At 36.4% G+C, this 17,291-nt stretch overlaps 1 protein-coding gene and 1 pseudogene across 1 annotated transcript; one reads left to right on the forward strand and one right to left on the reverse strand.

Annotated features, from left to right (window-relative positions):
* The first annotated feature begins 7,409 nt into the window (after positions 1-7,409).
* LOC130712236 (alpha-L-arabinofuranosidase 1-like) lies at positions 7,410-12,284 on the forward strand (annotated as a pseudogene).
* Positions 12,285-13,023: 739 nt separating this feature from the next.
* LOC130715079 (SUMO-activating enzyme subunit 1A-like) lies at positions 13,024-16,878 on the reverse strand. Its single transcript, XM_057565079.1, has 10 exons — positions 16,489-16,878; positions 16,280-16,331; positions 15,835-16,030; positions 15,627-15,706; positions 15,398-15,514; positions 14,855-14,905; positions 14,118-14,184; positions 13,760-13,863; positions 13,582-13,686; positions 13,024-13,502 (listed from the first exon to the last, which is right to left on the reverse strand). Exons 1-10 carry the CDS (start codon positions 16,608-16,610, stop codon positions 13,386-13,388), a joined length of 1,011 nt encoding a protein of 336 aa, XP_057421062.1. The 5' UTR covers positions 16,611-16,878; the 3' UTR covers positions 13,024-13,385.
* Between the last annotated feature and the right edge of the window lie 413 nt (positions 16,879-17,291).

The following is a 17,291-nucleotide window of genomic DNA, read 5'->3' on the forward strand; positions in this document are numbered from 1 at the left end:
CGAGCGTTTCGATACGAAACTCTAGGATGTACGAACGTCTGATTCCGATACTCGGAAGTTTGCCGAAACGGAATCCCTGATAGTTCAGAAACCCTAAAATCGACGGACGATGGAGACTTTTCTACTCGGGGCTTCAAATAAAGATTTCATCCGCGAACGCTCACTCTAATCGACGTTCCAAATCTTTCTTCAGAAGGAAGTTTCTGCATCCGAGGTCAATATCATAAAGTGCATTTTTAATGCCGGTAAGCATTAAAAACAAGCCTCGAAAACCAAAAATCATACTGATATTTCTTTGAAGAATTAGAAGATTCAGCGGGAAGAATATTGTGTCTAAAATACGTTGGAATCAGTAGGAAAAATCGGAATCGCGAAATTTTCATTTTTCCGCGTTTTCCATTTCCTATATATAGTATGAAAAATGAAAAAAAAAAACAAAAAAATTGCCATTTGGAGAGGGAGTGGCCGAGAGCTTGGAGGAGAGAAAGAGGAGAAGTGATTTTCGCCGTTTCTTGCCCGATTGCTTCACCGTTCGTTGCTAATCGAAGACATCGAGGTATAGTTACTATCTCTCACTTCTGATCGTCAGATCTGTCGACTTCTTCTATGTCTTTCTGTGCTCAAAGTTTTGAGCTTTTTGTAAAACTGTTCAAATAAGCTGATTTCAGTGTCTAAACTTATTCCCTGCATGCTTCTGAGCGTGTTCTGCGGATTAGATTTTGTCAGATGTCGACGAAATGCCGCCGGAATCAATTTTTGCATCAAATACCCATTTCTAGGCAAAGTTTCGTTCTTTACGCTTAAAACTGACGATTGAGCTTAGTGCTAGTAGGATTAGTCGTCATAAACGTCGTTGTTGACATTCCCATCCAATTTGTTTTTCGAAAATTCAGTTTTGAAATTCTGAGCTAAAAATATTGACCAAAATACCCCTGCGACAGTTTTTAACCCGATAATTTTTCTGAGAGTTTCCCTGGCCTAGATATCGCCTAAGAATACCTAGGAATTGATTTAGATCGAAGAAAAAGTTCGAAAACCCTATTTTCCATAGTGGCCGAAACCTATTTGCTTGGGTACCGTGTCCAAAAATAATTTTTGGGTCTCTATGACCTGAGCCATTGCGTAGCTCTTTCAATTGTCGAAATTTTGGCGCCGGTTTCGTGTCATTCCGAGTTCTGTAGCTCGAGTTATGCACGTTTTAGCGAATAAAGTGTTTTTGCACAAAACTTGAATCGAGTCAAAACTCATCCATTCGGGGAAAGCCCTTTCATTCGTGCCTAAGTGTTGTACTCTGAAGTTTCTTGAGCTTTGTCTAACTCTAGTTAGTATTGTTTCGATTATGTCGACTTAATTTGATTGATTTCTGCTTTGTTTGCTCTAAGGTTCGTTTGTGGAAACCTTGGGCTTGACTGAACAAGCTTGTGAGCGAGACCTGCACCGCGAGACTAGAACAACTCGAGGTTAGGGCAACTTACTTACTAGCTATTTCCTTGTAGGCGTCGATCAATTCGACTGGGTTATTGTGTTGATATTGAATATTGCTTGGATATTGTTTATCGCTTTATGGAAAAATGTTTTCTGAGAGGCTTCGGCCGTTTGCTGGTTAATCTAGGATGTGTTGGAATATGCTGTTTATGCTTATTGATTGCGCTGATTTAGTTATGCTATTCCACTTATATCTGTGATACTGATGAGTGAGGATAACGGGCAAGTCATGCCGAATTTTATGAGATTTTTGAGAGAGTTCGAAAGGACGAACGGAGTTCGGACCTTGTTATGTTTTAATGGATCGAGACCTTCTCAAGGAATTGTTTGGGATTATGGGATCCCTGAAACTTATAGGAAGTATTATAAGATTAAAAGAAACCTATTTTCTCAAGGAAAACTCATAAGACATTAATCAATCTCTAAAACCATTGAATAATGGTAACAACCTTAGATAAGAGCTTGGAGCTTGAATATTAGTTTGAAAGATGAGAAGGGTCGCCGAGTCCAAGTTTAGAAGAAACTTACAAGTTTCCGAGTATGTTGATACTCTTTTGCTCGATGAGCAGTTTATTGTTTGGCTATCTAAAGTTTAGCCGGAAATTATAAGTTTCCAAGTACTTCGGTACTCTTCGCTCGATGAGCAGTTTATTGTTTGGCTATCTAAAGTTTAGCCGGGAACTATGAGTTCCAAGTTCATTCTTTCTTCTTTTGATTAATTCATTTTGTCGCATAATCGACATTATCTTCGGCTTAACGGGCGCGAATCCTTATGTTCAACCCGACGGGTTGGACCGATTCGGCAATAATCGTTTGACACGCGTGAATCCTTATATTCAATCCGAGGGATTGGATCGATTCGGCGGTAGTCACTCGGGCACGCGTGAATCCTTATATTCAATCCGATGGATTGGATCGATTCAGCCATCGCCATATAAACTCGCGTGAGTCCGTGAGTTCAATCCGAGGGATTGGACCGATTCAGCGATAATATTTCGACACGCGCGGATCCTTATATTCAATCCGAGGGATTGGATCGATTCGGCGATAGTCATTAGACGCGCGCAACGTCCGTATGTTCGACTCTAATGAGAGAACCGACTTGGCGTTGTCATTTACTGCGTGTGCGAGTCCTTGTGTTCGACCCAATGGGTTGGATCGACTTGACATGCCTATTTTTGGGATCAACGTTTGAATTGACATTGCATGCATACATGCGCCCAATATGGAATTGTTGAGATAATGCTTATTGTATTGTTGAGATATTATTCATTGAATTGTTATTAGAGCCTTGATAACATGCTAAGTATATACCTTAGGGTAGGCAATACAGAACATATAAATATATATATACAACATATATATATACATACCCCCTTATTCTTCACATGCTGTTTGTATTATCTACTATATTCCGTGAGTTGACCCTAGCGCCGTGGCTTTGTTTGTATGTTTGTGTTTGGGCGGTCGGCCTGCTGCCAGACGTTCAACAGATGATTCAAGAAGGTTCGTCGTTCGGGGAGGACCCGGAGCGAAATGACTACTACTGAGCCTTCGACGTGGACCCGGACTTCATGGAAGATCAGATGAGGGTCGAAGATAGTGGTGTAGGATATGGGTGGTTAGAGTTACTGATTTTGGTTGTCATGGTCATAGCTCTGATTCATCAGTTGTATTTTGGGGCAGGGTAGGTTCCCGACTATTAGCTTTTTGTGTGATTCTCTTCCATGAGGATCACAGGGAGTTTGTCGGGCGTAGGAAGTCTTTTGGAGGCCGTTTGGGCTAATTTATTTTCTTGGAGGACTGTAGTTATAAAGCTTGTGACTCTGACTATGAGCCGCACTTATTTGCCCGCGGGCACTACTTTCAATTACTTAATATTACTTTCCGTCACTTGAGGACACTCGTGACGATGTTTTTAGTTGCAGCAAGGGCTGTGCTTATTTTGTATATTAATCGCTGTTAATTGCGATTGGGTTGAGACCTTATTTCGACAAGTCTTTTTATTTAAACAAAACAAAAAAAAAAAACCTGCTTTTCCGCTTTATTTTATTTTTGAGTTACTAAAGTGACGCCACCGAAATCGGGGTGTTACATGGTGGAAAGCTTACATGGCAAAAGTCAAGGCTAAAGAGATGATTCAGGGTGCATGCACTAACCAGTACAATCACTTGAGAAATTATGCTCATGAACTGCTGAGAAGCAATCCTGGCAGCACTGTAATCATCAAGAGTGAGGAGGGACCTAAAGGGCCAGTGTTCATGAGAATATATGTTTGTTTGGCTGCAACAAAACAAGCATTTACAAACACATGTAGACCACTAATTGGTCTAGATAGATGTTTTTTGAAAGGCACTTATGGAGGGAAGCTCCTAGCAGCTGTAGGGAAGGATGGAAACAATCAAATGTTTCCAATATGCTATGCTGTGGTAGAGGCAGAAACTAAGGACTCTTGGAACTGGTTTGTGAGTTTGTTGTTGGAGGATCTAGACCAAATTAAGAAGAAAAAGTGGGCTTTTATCTCTGATCAGCAGAAGGTAAAACCTAATCTTCTAATTTATGCTTTATATTTATTTAAATTCTGTTCTGACATTTGGAATGATTTTTATTTGCAGGGTTTAGTTCCTACTCTGCAGGAGCTCATTCCTGATGTTGACCACAAACTATGTGTGAAGCATATCTATGGTAACTTCAGGAAGAAGTATCCAGGATCAGAATTGAAAGTGGCATTGTGGAAGGCAGAGCACAGTGCAGGAGTGGAAGAAAGAAATGGATTTGATGAAGGCATTTAGTGAATAGGCTTACAATGACATGATGAGGCTGCAAGCAAAGCAGTGGGCAAGATCATCCTATAGCACAGACACAAGATGTGATTTGCAGGTCAACAATATGTGCGAGGCATTTAATATGGCAGTGTTGGAGCATAGGGACAAGCCCATCATTTCTCTGCTAGAGGGGCTGAAGTTTTACATCAACAATAGGATTGTCAAGCAGAGACAATTGATGCTGAGATGGAAGACTTCAATCATATGTCCACTGATTCAACAAAGGTTGGAATTCTCCAAGGAAGCAGCTGACAAATGCGTAGCAGTTTGGAATGGTTCTGACAATTTCAGACACTTCCAAGTGAAGAGAGATTCTGATTCTTATGTTGTAGACCTGGAAGAAAGGACATGTGCCTGCAGGAGATGGCAGTTAACAGGCATTCCTTGCTCACATTCCATTGCATGTATGTGGTTTGCACGCCGGAACCCTGAGAATTATGTGGATCCAAGCTACATGTTAGTTTCAATCTATAGTTCTAAATGTTGTTATAATTGTTCTTAATAAATTCCAATTTGTAGTTCTAATTGTTGTTATGAAAAAATCACAGGAAATCAACTTTCATGGGAACATATTCTTATCTAATCTAGCCCAATAATGGGCCTAAGTTATGGCCAGAAGATCCTGCACCACCCTTGAACCCTCCTTTTGTAAGAAGAGCTCCTGGGAGGCCAAAGAAGGCTAGAAACAAGGCAAATGATGAGAAGAAGAACCCTACAAAGTTGAAGAAATGAGGTTCTGCACTAAAATGTAGAAGATGTGGAGGACAAAGGCACAATGTAAGAACTTGCAAGGCCAAGGACCTAGCTGATAGAGAGATTCCTGTTGGAGGGAATAAGGTCAGATACTTGTCCATTGCATGTACTCTTATATTTGTTCCTATATGTAATATTATTGTTCTTATGGATGTTCTCTAATTTTGCAGGATAACCCTACAATACTGCAACCTGAGCAGAGGGATGTGCAAACTACTCAAAATGCAACTCAGGATGCACCTCCTGTGAGCCAGACCCAGGGTGATCCTCCTCTTAGCCAATCTTAGCCTCCACAGGCTCCACAATCTCAGGCTCCACAGGCTCAAGCTGGATCAAATGAGGCTGACAAAGCTAAAGGGAAAGGGAAAGTGAAACAGCCAGCCAAAAGGAAGGGACAAAATGCTAAGGGAGGAAAGAAGAGGAAGCTTGGAGAAGTTAGTGGATCAAAGTAGTAATGTGTTTTAGGCTTCAAAATGTGTAATGTGTTTTAGGCTTAAGTGACAATTGAGCAATGTGACTCTTTTTAATGTTTCTGTAATGTGGTTTAGGCCTAAGTGTCAATTGAGCAATGTGACTCTTTTTATGGTTTCTGTAATGTTGTTAAGGCCTAAGTGCCAATTGTGTACTCTACTGTGGGTTTTTGATGATAAATGAAGGCCTAAGTGCCACTGTTATTTTGTTGAATCAGTGCAGTAATTTTGTGTGTTACTTTGTGTTTTGCTTCATGACAATTGAAGGCCTAAGTGCCAAAGTTACTTTGTGTGTTGCATGACAAATGAAGGCCTTGCATCAAAATACAACAGGTTTACTTTGCATCATAAAGAGATGGCTAAAATACCACAGGTCTCTAATTCATTAATGAAATAGCACAGGTTTACATTGCATCAAAATCTCAATTTCATACATCACAACTACAACAAATTACATAGCCCAACACCAACTATCCCCCTATTTGTTTACATAAGCAAACACCAACAGAATCATCAAAATGATACAAGTCACCAAAGAAATCTCCAACAGCCTTTCCTTCTTCTTCATATCATCAATCTTCCTCAACATTGCACCAATAATTTTCTTCTCCCTTACAATTTCTTCATCAAACCTATCACATTTTACTAGTCCATGATATTCATCATACCAAACAAAGAATCTGCAGACTCTCTTGCCATGTATCTGCAAATACAGAAAAACAGAGTTATGAGAGAGCAGATAACAGATATATGAGAGCAAGGAGAAGACAATGGGTAAGAACACGAACCTTGAACAGTCCACATCCGTAAAATTTTCGCCCAGGGTTATCACCAGTCTAGGATGTAATGAGTGGAGCCTGAAAACCACAATCGCAAATCGGACCTCCCTTCCTCCTCTGTGAACAAGAATACGAGCCAGAACTTTGAGACCCACCTCCCATTTCCTTCCACCCTTCGCTTGGAGGAGCTCGCATAGCCTTCTTCTTCGTTCTTCAGGTCGTGATTCAAAGGGAGAAAGAAGAAATCAAAAACCCATCTTTTAACCCTCTTCAGATCGTCGGTCTGGTGAAGAAGAAGATGATGGGAGGAGATGACCGTTGTAGCTTGGTTAGATCACGTGAGATGCACATGTGTGTCCAGTCATCACTCTTTCTCCTGAATGATCACGTGAGAAACGCGTGAGTAAGCCACGTAAGCTTCTCACGTTAGATTTCTGACGGAAAGCTAACAGAAGACCAAAAGTGCAACTGTGTGTATAGTTGGGGGACGAGTTTTGCTAATTTTGAAGTTTAGGGACGATTTTCACAGAAAGGTCATAGTTGGGGGACCAAAAGTGCAATTAAGCCTAAATAATATGTTATCAACGATATATGTAGGAAACCTAAAAATAGTCTTAGACATGAGAGAAGTTAGGATGCCAGTTATAAAGAAATTTTTAAATTCTGCATAGCTAGTGGTGTAAAGTTTCAAACATGAATTTACAACTACCTTGTACTTAAATATCATACATAGGTAGATAATGTTAAAATAATGAAAAGACTTTTCATTTGAGGAACTTTTTAAAGGTTGACCATGCAGGCATAGTTAGTTGTTGTTGAGAATAAGAAGATTAAGATAAGCATTCGTAGCATCCATGTCAAAAAGTTCAAATATAGAATTTAGCAATGCTGTAATTTGACCATATAGAATTTATCTTACCAAAATATACGTGAGACTCGGATCTCTTGTAATTTTTAACCATGATTGTTTCTTGATGATTATCCAATAAAGTTATCCTATAAATACCAGCTAGAAAGAAATCATAAAAGCAAGGCAACATAAAGAGATTGGCTTATCTACACTGGGGTTGAATCGGATAGAAAATATGAGAAAAAGAATGGATTTTTCAAAGGCTTGTTGTAGTTTTTTATGGCTCATAGTGGCATATAATCTTGTTTCTCAATGTTCTGCTGATGTAAACAAGACTTCAACACTAGTTGTAGATCTTACATCTGCTGGGGATCTTAAACCTATAGGAAGGCCGATTCCCGAAACTCTCTTTGGAGTATTTTTTGAGGTGGGAAAGGGTTATGGTCTATGTGGATTCTTCACGGTTTTTAAAATTATTTGATATCATAAATTTTTCTAATGTCTTTCAGGAGATTAATCATGCTGGAAGTGGTGGATTATGGGCAGAGCTTGTGAGCAATAGAGGTAATTAGTTTCCATATGAGTTAAACAATGAGATGTTTAGACACAAACGTTCCATTAGGTCTTGTGGTATCATAATTAAATACAATTAAAATTAAAGGAGTAAAAAATGAGATAATGAATATGATTGAACGTCTTTATAAAACTATATATTAAATATTTTTTTGGTAATTTCTATATTGTAACGATAACAAATTTAAACAAATTTTTTTTATCTACCATAATTCTTTAAAGCTTCAGTTTCATTCTTATATGCCATTTCAATGTTCTCTAGCTAAATGACCAAAAAAGAACTGTAAGACACCATTTTTTAACTTCTACTGAGAGGTTCTAGAAATGAAAAATAAGATTAATTATTTTCACCCAATTGAAGAATTTACCTCACGAAAGATAACATATTTAAGACAACAATATTTGTATTGCTAATGCATGCACGACGTTCATATATAAATTTTTATTTCAGGTTTTGAAGCAGGAGGAACGCAAACTCCATCAAATATTGCCCCTTGGACTATAGTTGGAAATGAATCTTTGGTTTTGTTGCAAACAGAACGTAGTTCTTGCTTTGAACGCAATAAAGTGGCATTGAGAATGGATGTGCTCTGTGACCAATGTCCTTCAGGCGGTGTTGGTGTCTCTAACCCAGGTTATTGGGGCATGGTGAGAATAAATATTTAATATGTCTCATACACCCTCCTATCTATTTGTTGTTTTTATGTCCTTTCTTTAATTGATACTTAAATTTAACTATAAGATGCATGTGTTAAGTACTGCATGATATTTTATAAAAAAAATTAAAAACTGTAAGAGATAAAATATTAAAATTACAAAAGATATACATATAAATTATGGAGATGAAGTTTCTTAAATTAATTAAACACTACAAAATAAATTATTTGAATTGAAACATTATATCAATTTTGTACATGTGTTTCATGTAATATATGCTAATTTTAAGTTTATAGTTCTAAAATTAGAAATATTGACAATCTCAATATTTATGATTGACAAAACATTAGTAATATAATTTTTAAATAAAAAAATCATGTACAATGATAATATGTGAGATATATAACAAAAAAGAGGTTATGATGAAAATTAGAGTAGATTGGAATAAAATTATATATTCTAGAAAGAAAATTTAAAACTCAACAATCGATTATATTGGATTTGTGTCCTTGAAACGAGTGTTTATTTTGTGTAGAAGTTTACTCTTCTTCCTTACAAGGATTGAAATTTTTTGCACCTTTTTAATGACAAAATCATGTTGCAGAATGTTGTGCACGGAAAGGGATACAAAGTTGTCTTCTTTGTAAAATCAACGGGGTCGCTAGATATGACAATATCATTTAGAAAAGCAGAAGATGGAGGGATATTGGCTTCTCAAAGTATCAAGTGAGGGCCATGTTTTACAAACCAAGACAAATCATATGTTCAATAGCTTACAAAATGTATCCTTTGTATATGATAATTTTACAAATTTTATAAATGATCTTGCAGAGCTTCTGCATCAGAAATTAGTAACTGGAAAAGAATGGAGCTTACATTGGTACCTGCTGCATCAAGTTCTAATGCAACTCTTCAGTTAACAACAACTCAAAAGGGTGTCATATGGTTGGACCAAGTGTCAGCTATGCCCGTGGACACTTTTAAGGTGTGTGTCCCTTCATAGATTTCCTCTTATATAATTATACTACTCTGTATAAATTCTAGCTTGAACATCGGATACTTTTGGTGCTATTCAATTTTTTATGGTTAATTTCATTAGAAAATTTTATTCAAACATGTTTTGGTACAGGGACATGGTTTCCGAACTGACTTGGTCAACATGGTCATAGAGTTGAAACCAGCCTTTATTAGATTTCCAGGTATATATGCATGTGACTCGGCATGAGAATCACATCTTTAGGGTCTTTCTCTAGTAATTTGCGAGAATTTTATTATCTTTATAAGAAAAATTATCCACTTTGATTATTTTCTTGAAAACAAATGTCAAAATAGCAAGTATTTGATGCATTACACAAGTCCTTTTTAGTATAAGATAAATTTACCATATTTGGTTAAACAATTTAGGATCATTATTTTATTTGACTTCTAAAAAATCCCCATCACCTTAACTTATTCAACAATAAATCTTTGGATGTTTAATGCATATTAATTATAAGTGTAGATACTAAAAGACAGTAAAATTTTATTTTGCTACAGGTGGTTGTTTTGTTGAAGGACAAACACTTAGAAATGCTTTCCGGTGGAAGGATAGTGTTGGACCCTGGGAAGAAAGGCCTGGGCACTTTGGCGATGTTTGGAGTTCTTGGACAGACGACGGATTAGGTTATTTTGAGGGTCTTCAGGTAGGTCCATTTATTTGGATATGGACTGATGACAATCATATTTTATTTTTTAATGAAAGTCAATAACTATTATACACTATATACCTTTTGTAGCTTTCTGAGGACATTGGTGCAAAGCCAATTTGGGTATTCAACAATGGTACTTTTACATTTATTCTTATCACTTTTGTTTGAGCTTTAATATAGATTAAGAACCTTTGGTGACTTTCAACTTTTGTTTGTGTTTAATTTCTTATTAAAGGCATCAGCCATACTGATCAAATTGATACAAGCGTCATCACACCTTTTGTCCAAGTATATTTCTAACACTTTTTTTCCATCTCAAATTACCATTGTTTATTATTTATGAGACAATGGTATAATTTGCTAATAATAGTATCTTTTTCTTAACGTTAAATTCAGGAAGCCCTTGATGGTATTGAGTTTGCTAGAGGTCCTGCCACTTCAAAATGGGGTTCTCTTAGAGCATCAATGGGGCACCCAGAGCCTTTTGACCTAAAACATGTTGGGATTGGAAATGAAGATTGTGGGAAGAAAAACTACCTAGGTGCGCCCTCCTTTTATTTCTCTATTGGCCTACTACTTTTCTATTGCAATCTTCACAGACCACACGAGTTCAATGTTTCCCTACAAATCCTTTTTATTTATAGTTGTTTGAATATTTATTTTAAATATTTCATGAATGAAATAGATGATATGAGATTAAACTAATCATTTAATTTTTTATTTATCAGGAAACTACATGGCATTTTACAATGCGATACGAAAAGCTTATCCTGATATTCAAATAATTTCAAATTGCGATGCTTCTATTAATCCATTGGATCATCCAGCTGATTTTTATGAATATCATGTAATATCTCGTCTATTATAATTGACTCTCATACTTTAAAGTTTCATTTACTTTGAAAAATAATGAGTTTATTTTTTTTAGTTTTCGTTTACCACCTCATCATCCTCTCACATACTCTAAATTTCTTAACAGACTTACCCTACCGAGCCTTCAGAAATGTTTAACAAAGCCCATCGGTTTGATAAGACGCCCGCAATGGTCCAAAGGTTTTGTGATCCTCTTGAAACTCTATATACGATATCTTGTTAGACACTTGACACTTGAATTAATGCTTCTGGTGATTTGAAAACCCTGCAGGCTTTTGTGAGTGAGTATGCTCTAATTGGGAGCCAACATGCTAAGCTTGGAACCCTTATAGGAGGTGTGTCCGAAGCTGGGTTCCTTATTGGATTAGAAAGAAACAGGTTAGATTTACTGCACATTTTCTAAAATATAGAATTTGGCTACTTTACTATTTTCAAAATCATTAGATCGATTTGTACTTACCATTCTTTTTCTCATTTATGATGCAGTGATCATGTAGCAATGGCAGCATACGCACCACTTTTTGTAAATGCAAATGATAGGAAGTATGTCTATTTTATTTCTCGTAAATCTATAGAATAAATGTCTCATTATATTCATTTATGTCTATTTTAGTGCATCAAGGCAATAATGAGGTGTACAATTTTGGACATTATAGGTGGAACCCGGATGCAATTGTTTTTAACTCCCATCAAGCTTATGGAACTCCTAGCTACTGGGTGACACATATGTTTAAAGAGTCAAATGAAGCAACATTTCTTAACTCACAACTTCAAACACCCGATCCTTCCTCATTTGACGCATCAGCAATTCTTTGGACAAATCCTCTAGACAAGAAAACTTACTTAAAAATAAAGGTAATACATTTTTAGTTTTTTGTGTTTTTGTGCTAAAAAGTTTAAATTATAGCATACTTGTATATCTTTGTATATTTTGATCTAATGTTGCGTTTTGACTACTATTTCTTTCACATAATATACTCATTTGTCTACAATTGACATGATTAGGTTGCAAACTTGGGAAACAACCAAGTGAAACTCAAGATTATTGTTCGGGGATTGGGGAACTCAAAGATAATTGGGACAAAGACTGTGCTCACGTCTGTAAATGCATTGGATGAAAACAGCTTCTTAGAGCCAAAAAAGGTGTTGTCTTTCTTCTGATATGAACATATTATACATATTTAGGCTAACATATGGATCTAAAATATACTTACTTATTTTTATTATATATATAGGTAACACCAAGACAAAGTCCATTTCACCCTCGCCACAACAAGATGAAGGTCATAATCCCTCCAATTTCAGTGACAGCATTGGATATTTTGAAATAATCAATGAAATGGAGATTGTTGTATTTAATTTTGAGGGGGAAGGTTATGTATATAATATGTGAAATATTTTTTTTATTTTTTGGTCAAATTAATGGAATATATATTTTAATTTTTTTATTGTAAATGAGTTTTTAAAATCCTTCATATATATGTTTAATGTTGCAAAATATGATAAGATTTTTAAAATGTTGAATCTTTACTTATTATTCAAACGATATATTGATATAAATTATCGGACTCAACTTGTATTTATATTAATCATATTTTTATGAGTTTAAAGGATATGGATTTAAATGTATAAAAACCATAGAAAAAATATAAGGAAAAAAAAATTAGATGAAGAACATGACTTACCCATGCCGCAAATGAGAAGTCACACCTGAAATTGGGAGAACTGTGAGACAAAAGGCAAAGACTTGGGAGATAAAGATGGGGAGATAAAGGCAATAACTGAGATGAAGATAGGTTGAATCTGAATCAGCTGACAAAGGAGACATTGTCTTACAAATTGCTATATGAAATTAAGGGGTTTAAGAGATGATGGCAAAAATTAAGGGATTTTTAGTGTATCGGAACATTGATTTCACAAGGAGATTTTGGTAAGGTGAGTGATACATTAGTCACAGACTCAAAGCAGAAGCCAGAAGCGTTGATTTTGGCAAGGAGAGATATTTTGCCATTTGAAAGAGAAGAAAATGTTAAGTGAGGATTGAGGAAGATAATAACCAAAAAACGTACGAGGCTGAGAACCTCACTCTCCATAGTGAGTACTCTTATTAATAATATACAGAGTAGATTTCTGAACCATGATGAGGCTTCATAAGTTCCAAGACATACGCTTGATAACAGAAGATAATCCATGGTCCAAAGCATACATACATTTAATTTGCTACATTCCAAGACAATGCTAGCCCTAAATTGTTAATAGCCTACATAAATTAGCAACTAAGACATTATAACTGAGCAGTTCATGCAAAAGATTGTCCACTTAAAGTGCTCTGTTTCTTCTTAGAGATCTTTTGAAATTCAGTAGTTTTCTGCGCAGTTTCCCACTTTGGATTCCGGTGCTTGGACAAGAAAACAGTTAACCAGAGATGTCATTCACTTTCCAGCATTTGAATCTGATATGTCTTCGATAATGCCCTTCCCATCAAAGGCATCAAAAAAGAAAAAGTTTTTTATGGGGTCTCCTTTACCAGAAATTGCTTTGATAACCTCCTGTGATGTCACCATAGTCAACCTAGTCAGATAAATATCGCATGACATTTTCAAAACGCAATGAAAACTGACAAAATACCTGTCCAAGCATTCCCCCGATGATAGCACAAACTGGAGGAAATTCTTTTGTATTTGCTACCAATCTTTCTAGTAGAGTATCAGGAACATGAGATTCATTGAGAGACTGTCAAAACAAACAGAGAGGAGATGAGTGATGCGTTCATTGAATGTTAACTAACAAATTCCAGCAAGCATACTTGTGCAGTACAAAGCTCCTTTTTCAGCTTGAGAACACCAGAAAGATCTGCAATTGAAACTTCTCCTGCGTTACGCCCTTCAGCCTCTTCAAACTTTTCTATTACTGCAATAGATAATTGGTGTTATTGATTGCAAGTTTGCCTATAAGCAGGGCTGATCAAAACACAAAACAGAAAACAGACAGAAAGCTCAATGAAGGGAAAAGAAAAGGCTACGCTTCATAAACAAGACAAAAGCAGAAACAATTAATAAGTCACTTAAGTGGACGACTAAAAGTTCTACTTCTCAATTGATTTGAATAATTTATTCTTATTTTATGTATTATACTTATATAAACAACTGTACAGTTTGTCAAACCTCTCATTGCAAAGTACAGCTTTGACATTCTCCTGTGAAGTGCCCTCCAAGGAACCGATATTGCTTCCTGCAGAAAAAAGCAAACAGGCATACTAAACATGAAGATATCAACTAAATGTCATTTATGGTAGAGTAGTAACACGCAAAGGGAAAGTACGAACGACATAGGGCCAAGACAGACCGACATGCACTATGGACCGTTTGGATGCAAACTAAAGAGCACTTATTGGAGCTTATTTAGTGCTTCTAGTAGATAAGGTCCAATATGCTACGAACTTCATCAATGCTTGTTTTTGTTTTGCAAAACCAACACAATTCTGTAATTATGAATCCTGCAGAAAATTATGTGCAACAGTACAAACCTTGACCTAGAACATGACAAAAAAGGATGCTTTTTTTTACTGACTTGCATATTACTATTATTTTAGGATCCCTGATGCAATTTTGAACTGATGTTCAACCTAGAGCCCATGGGCATCTGATGTAAGGTTATGGCTGGGTCAGCCATTAAGGTTATCAGGTTCACCAAACATCCTTCAACCTTCAGGTTAAATTCGGTCAGTTCTTTTATCTTAGTAAGACTGATATTAATTTCTTCTGTCAATTAAAAAGGCTCACTTCAAACACATAGAAGGTCTAGAGTGTCACACCGGTGCAACTCATCAAGACCCAGAGGCCAGAACTATGAAGAAATGCAAGATAGCAGTAAAACTATGATAATTAAGACTAAAATATACCTCAAAAGTTGGATACTGTAGGTGGCATTCAATAGTTTCGTCTTGTTTTTTCTGCCAAAGAAAAAAAAACATTAAAAGAAAATTAGTGATGGTTGAATAAACAGTTCCTCTGATGCTTATCATCAAGAACTTCTAATAACAAGCAACTTGCTAGTTGTTACAAATGAAAATACGTTTAAAATCCACATGTTCTACAAAATTCTTATTGAACTTCAACTTTCAAGCAATCAACAAAGTACAAAACACACCACAAGCATCATTAAGAATTTAGGCATTAAAAATTCATCAACCCAGCATATACTTTCACTGGGTATACTGTTTTATATATTTTGTCCTTAAATTCGGCCATGTGGCCTCTAACACTAATTGCAACCAATGGTGTAATATATCATTGTCATTTTATTTAGAATAAAGATATGGGGTTGTTTAAGAACCATTGTTGTATAAAGGCACAGAGATTGACCACAAATTGAAGAAGATAATATCAAGTAAAAAAAGCTGATAATTAGCCCTGAGAAATTTGAACCACAAGAGTGGTGATACCTTAGAATATCTATAGTCCAGCAGATCAACAAAAATTTCACCACAAGAATCCCTACAGTCAACAGTATAGAAGGCTATACGTTTTGATAGCTTCCGGCATTTCTCATTAGCCAGTTTCTACAGAAAAAGAATAAACGCAAACGAGTTACAAGATCATAAAGGGTAAAGTAATTTAAATCACAGTGATCAAGTAAAGAATCATATATCTCAGATAGAGTTTCAACTGTACTTTGGCAGATAGTGAGCAACAACTGATGACAACCACATCAAACTTGCTGAAGAATTCTACATCGAAACTTGACAAGTCACCTGAAGCCAAAATGAATAACCGAAAAGGAAAAACACAAAACTTGACGTAAGAAAAATAAACCAATCAAAAGCAACACAGAAACAGATAACAAGTTAATAAGAATCATTCAGGGTTAAAAAACAAGAACCTTTTGCCACAGAAACGCGAACCATAGGATTGAAGTCTTTAAGTGAATCACAGCAAAGCTCAGCAAGGGTCTTTCCTCCATACACATTCTCATCCGGAGGAATAAGAAAGTTCGAGGAAAACACTTCCTCACTCGCCACCCGATCATCTATTAACGTCAGACTACCTACTCCAGCCAGAACAATATTCTTGCAAAACTAAAAAAAAAAAAAAGGAAACTCAACTCCTCACACATCCATGAGAAATGAAAGTGCAACAAAAAAAACCACCAATAATCAAAAGGCTTAAAGGCACATTTGGTCCCCATGAATGAGATTTGTGCAAAATGAGTCCCTAAACTATTTTTTTAGCATTCTCGGTCCCCTACGTGGGGGACCAAATGAGCTTTGCTTAATAGTTTAGGGACTCATTTTGCACAAATCTCATTGATGTAGTTCTAGGTTTACCTCAGCTGCAGTTCCTTTCATTCCATAGACTAGTACATGAGCTTTGCTTAATCTAAACAAAAAATAAAAAACAGAATCACAAACAAAACCTAATATTAAAATGCTAACTACATTTATAAAAATTAGTTCAGAATTGAATTAAATTAGTAACAAAAGCAAATCAATCAAGCACTTCAAAACAATTTAGAAAATAAAAAGAAGGGACCTACCTTCTTTGAGCGTCTGCTCCCCAAACCCTAATCTGACGGTCATACAGAGCAGTCTCCTGTGCCGTCAACTCCTCGCCGTCGCCGTCGCCGTCGCCGTCGCCGTCGATTCCTCGCCGTGACATCGTCGGAGTTTTCAGTTTGGATTCCGAAGTCGAAAATAACAACACACAGGAAGCTAACCAACTGTAACTAACAACGAACACGCACCCGCGCTGAATTTTCCCTGTAAACACTGAAAATTCGTATCTCAGTTCAAGGGCGGGGCTAATCGTCGGTGAATGTCAATAGAGTAGTCAGTGACTTTAATTTTGGGCCTGTCTGATCTTGGATATAATTTTGCATATGGGCTTTTACTAGCCCATTTCGTCTATAATGAGTAAACAATATATAGCTTGACGTTAATACTTTGCATCACTTCCTCCATGTCCAAAGCTCAATTTCGATCTCCTCTAAATTTTAGGCAAAATGAACATTTTTTCCTTACTTCAACTTTGAGCAAGTGGTGACTCATCGATTTAACCGAAAACTGAAGTCACTGTTTTAACCATTAAATCAGCCGAGTCGCACCAGTTCTTACTAGTTAAATCACATAACATATTTGATGAGAGGTTCGGACAAATCAAGTAACCGAGCCCCGATTCAACCGGTCATACTGGTTGGTCCGAGGTAAGTTTTAAAACTATGTCTTACCACACCCGACCAAATATGATTGCCTTAATATATAATATTTTGGTTAAACCAAACTTGACATCGCATAACATGACATTACCATTGTATAAAGCATGATTTGGGTGGAAAGATAG

The sequence above is a fragment of the Lotus japonicus genome, chromosome 4 (assembly GCF_012489685.1).
Source record: "Lotus japonicus ecotype B-129 chromosome 4, LjGifu_v1.2".
In the NCBI taxonomy this organism is placed as follows: Eukaryota; Viridiplantae; Streptophyta; class Magnoliopsida; order Fabales; family Fabaceae; genus Lotus; species Lotus japonicus.

Coding starts and splice junctions, on each gene's coding strand:
- LOC130715079 (XM_057565079.1), bottom strand. CDS start 16,610: ATGTCACGGCGAGGAATCGACGGCGACGGCGACGGCGACGGCGACGGC. Junction 15,707..15,834: donor TCGCGTTTCTGTGGCAAAAG/GTTCTTGTTTTT, acceptor TTTTGGCTTCAG/GTGACTTGTCAAGTTTCGAT. Junction 14,906..15,397: donor TGGACTATAGATATTCTAAG/GTATCACCACTC, acceptor TTTCTTTGGCAG/AAAAAACAAGACGAAACTAT.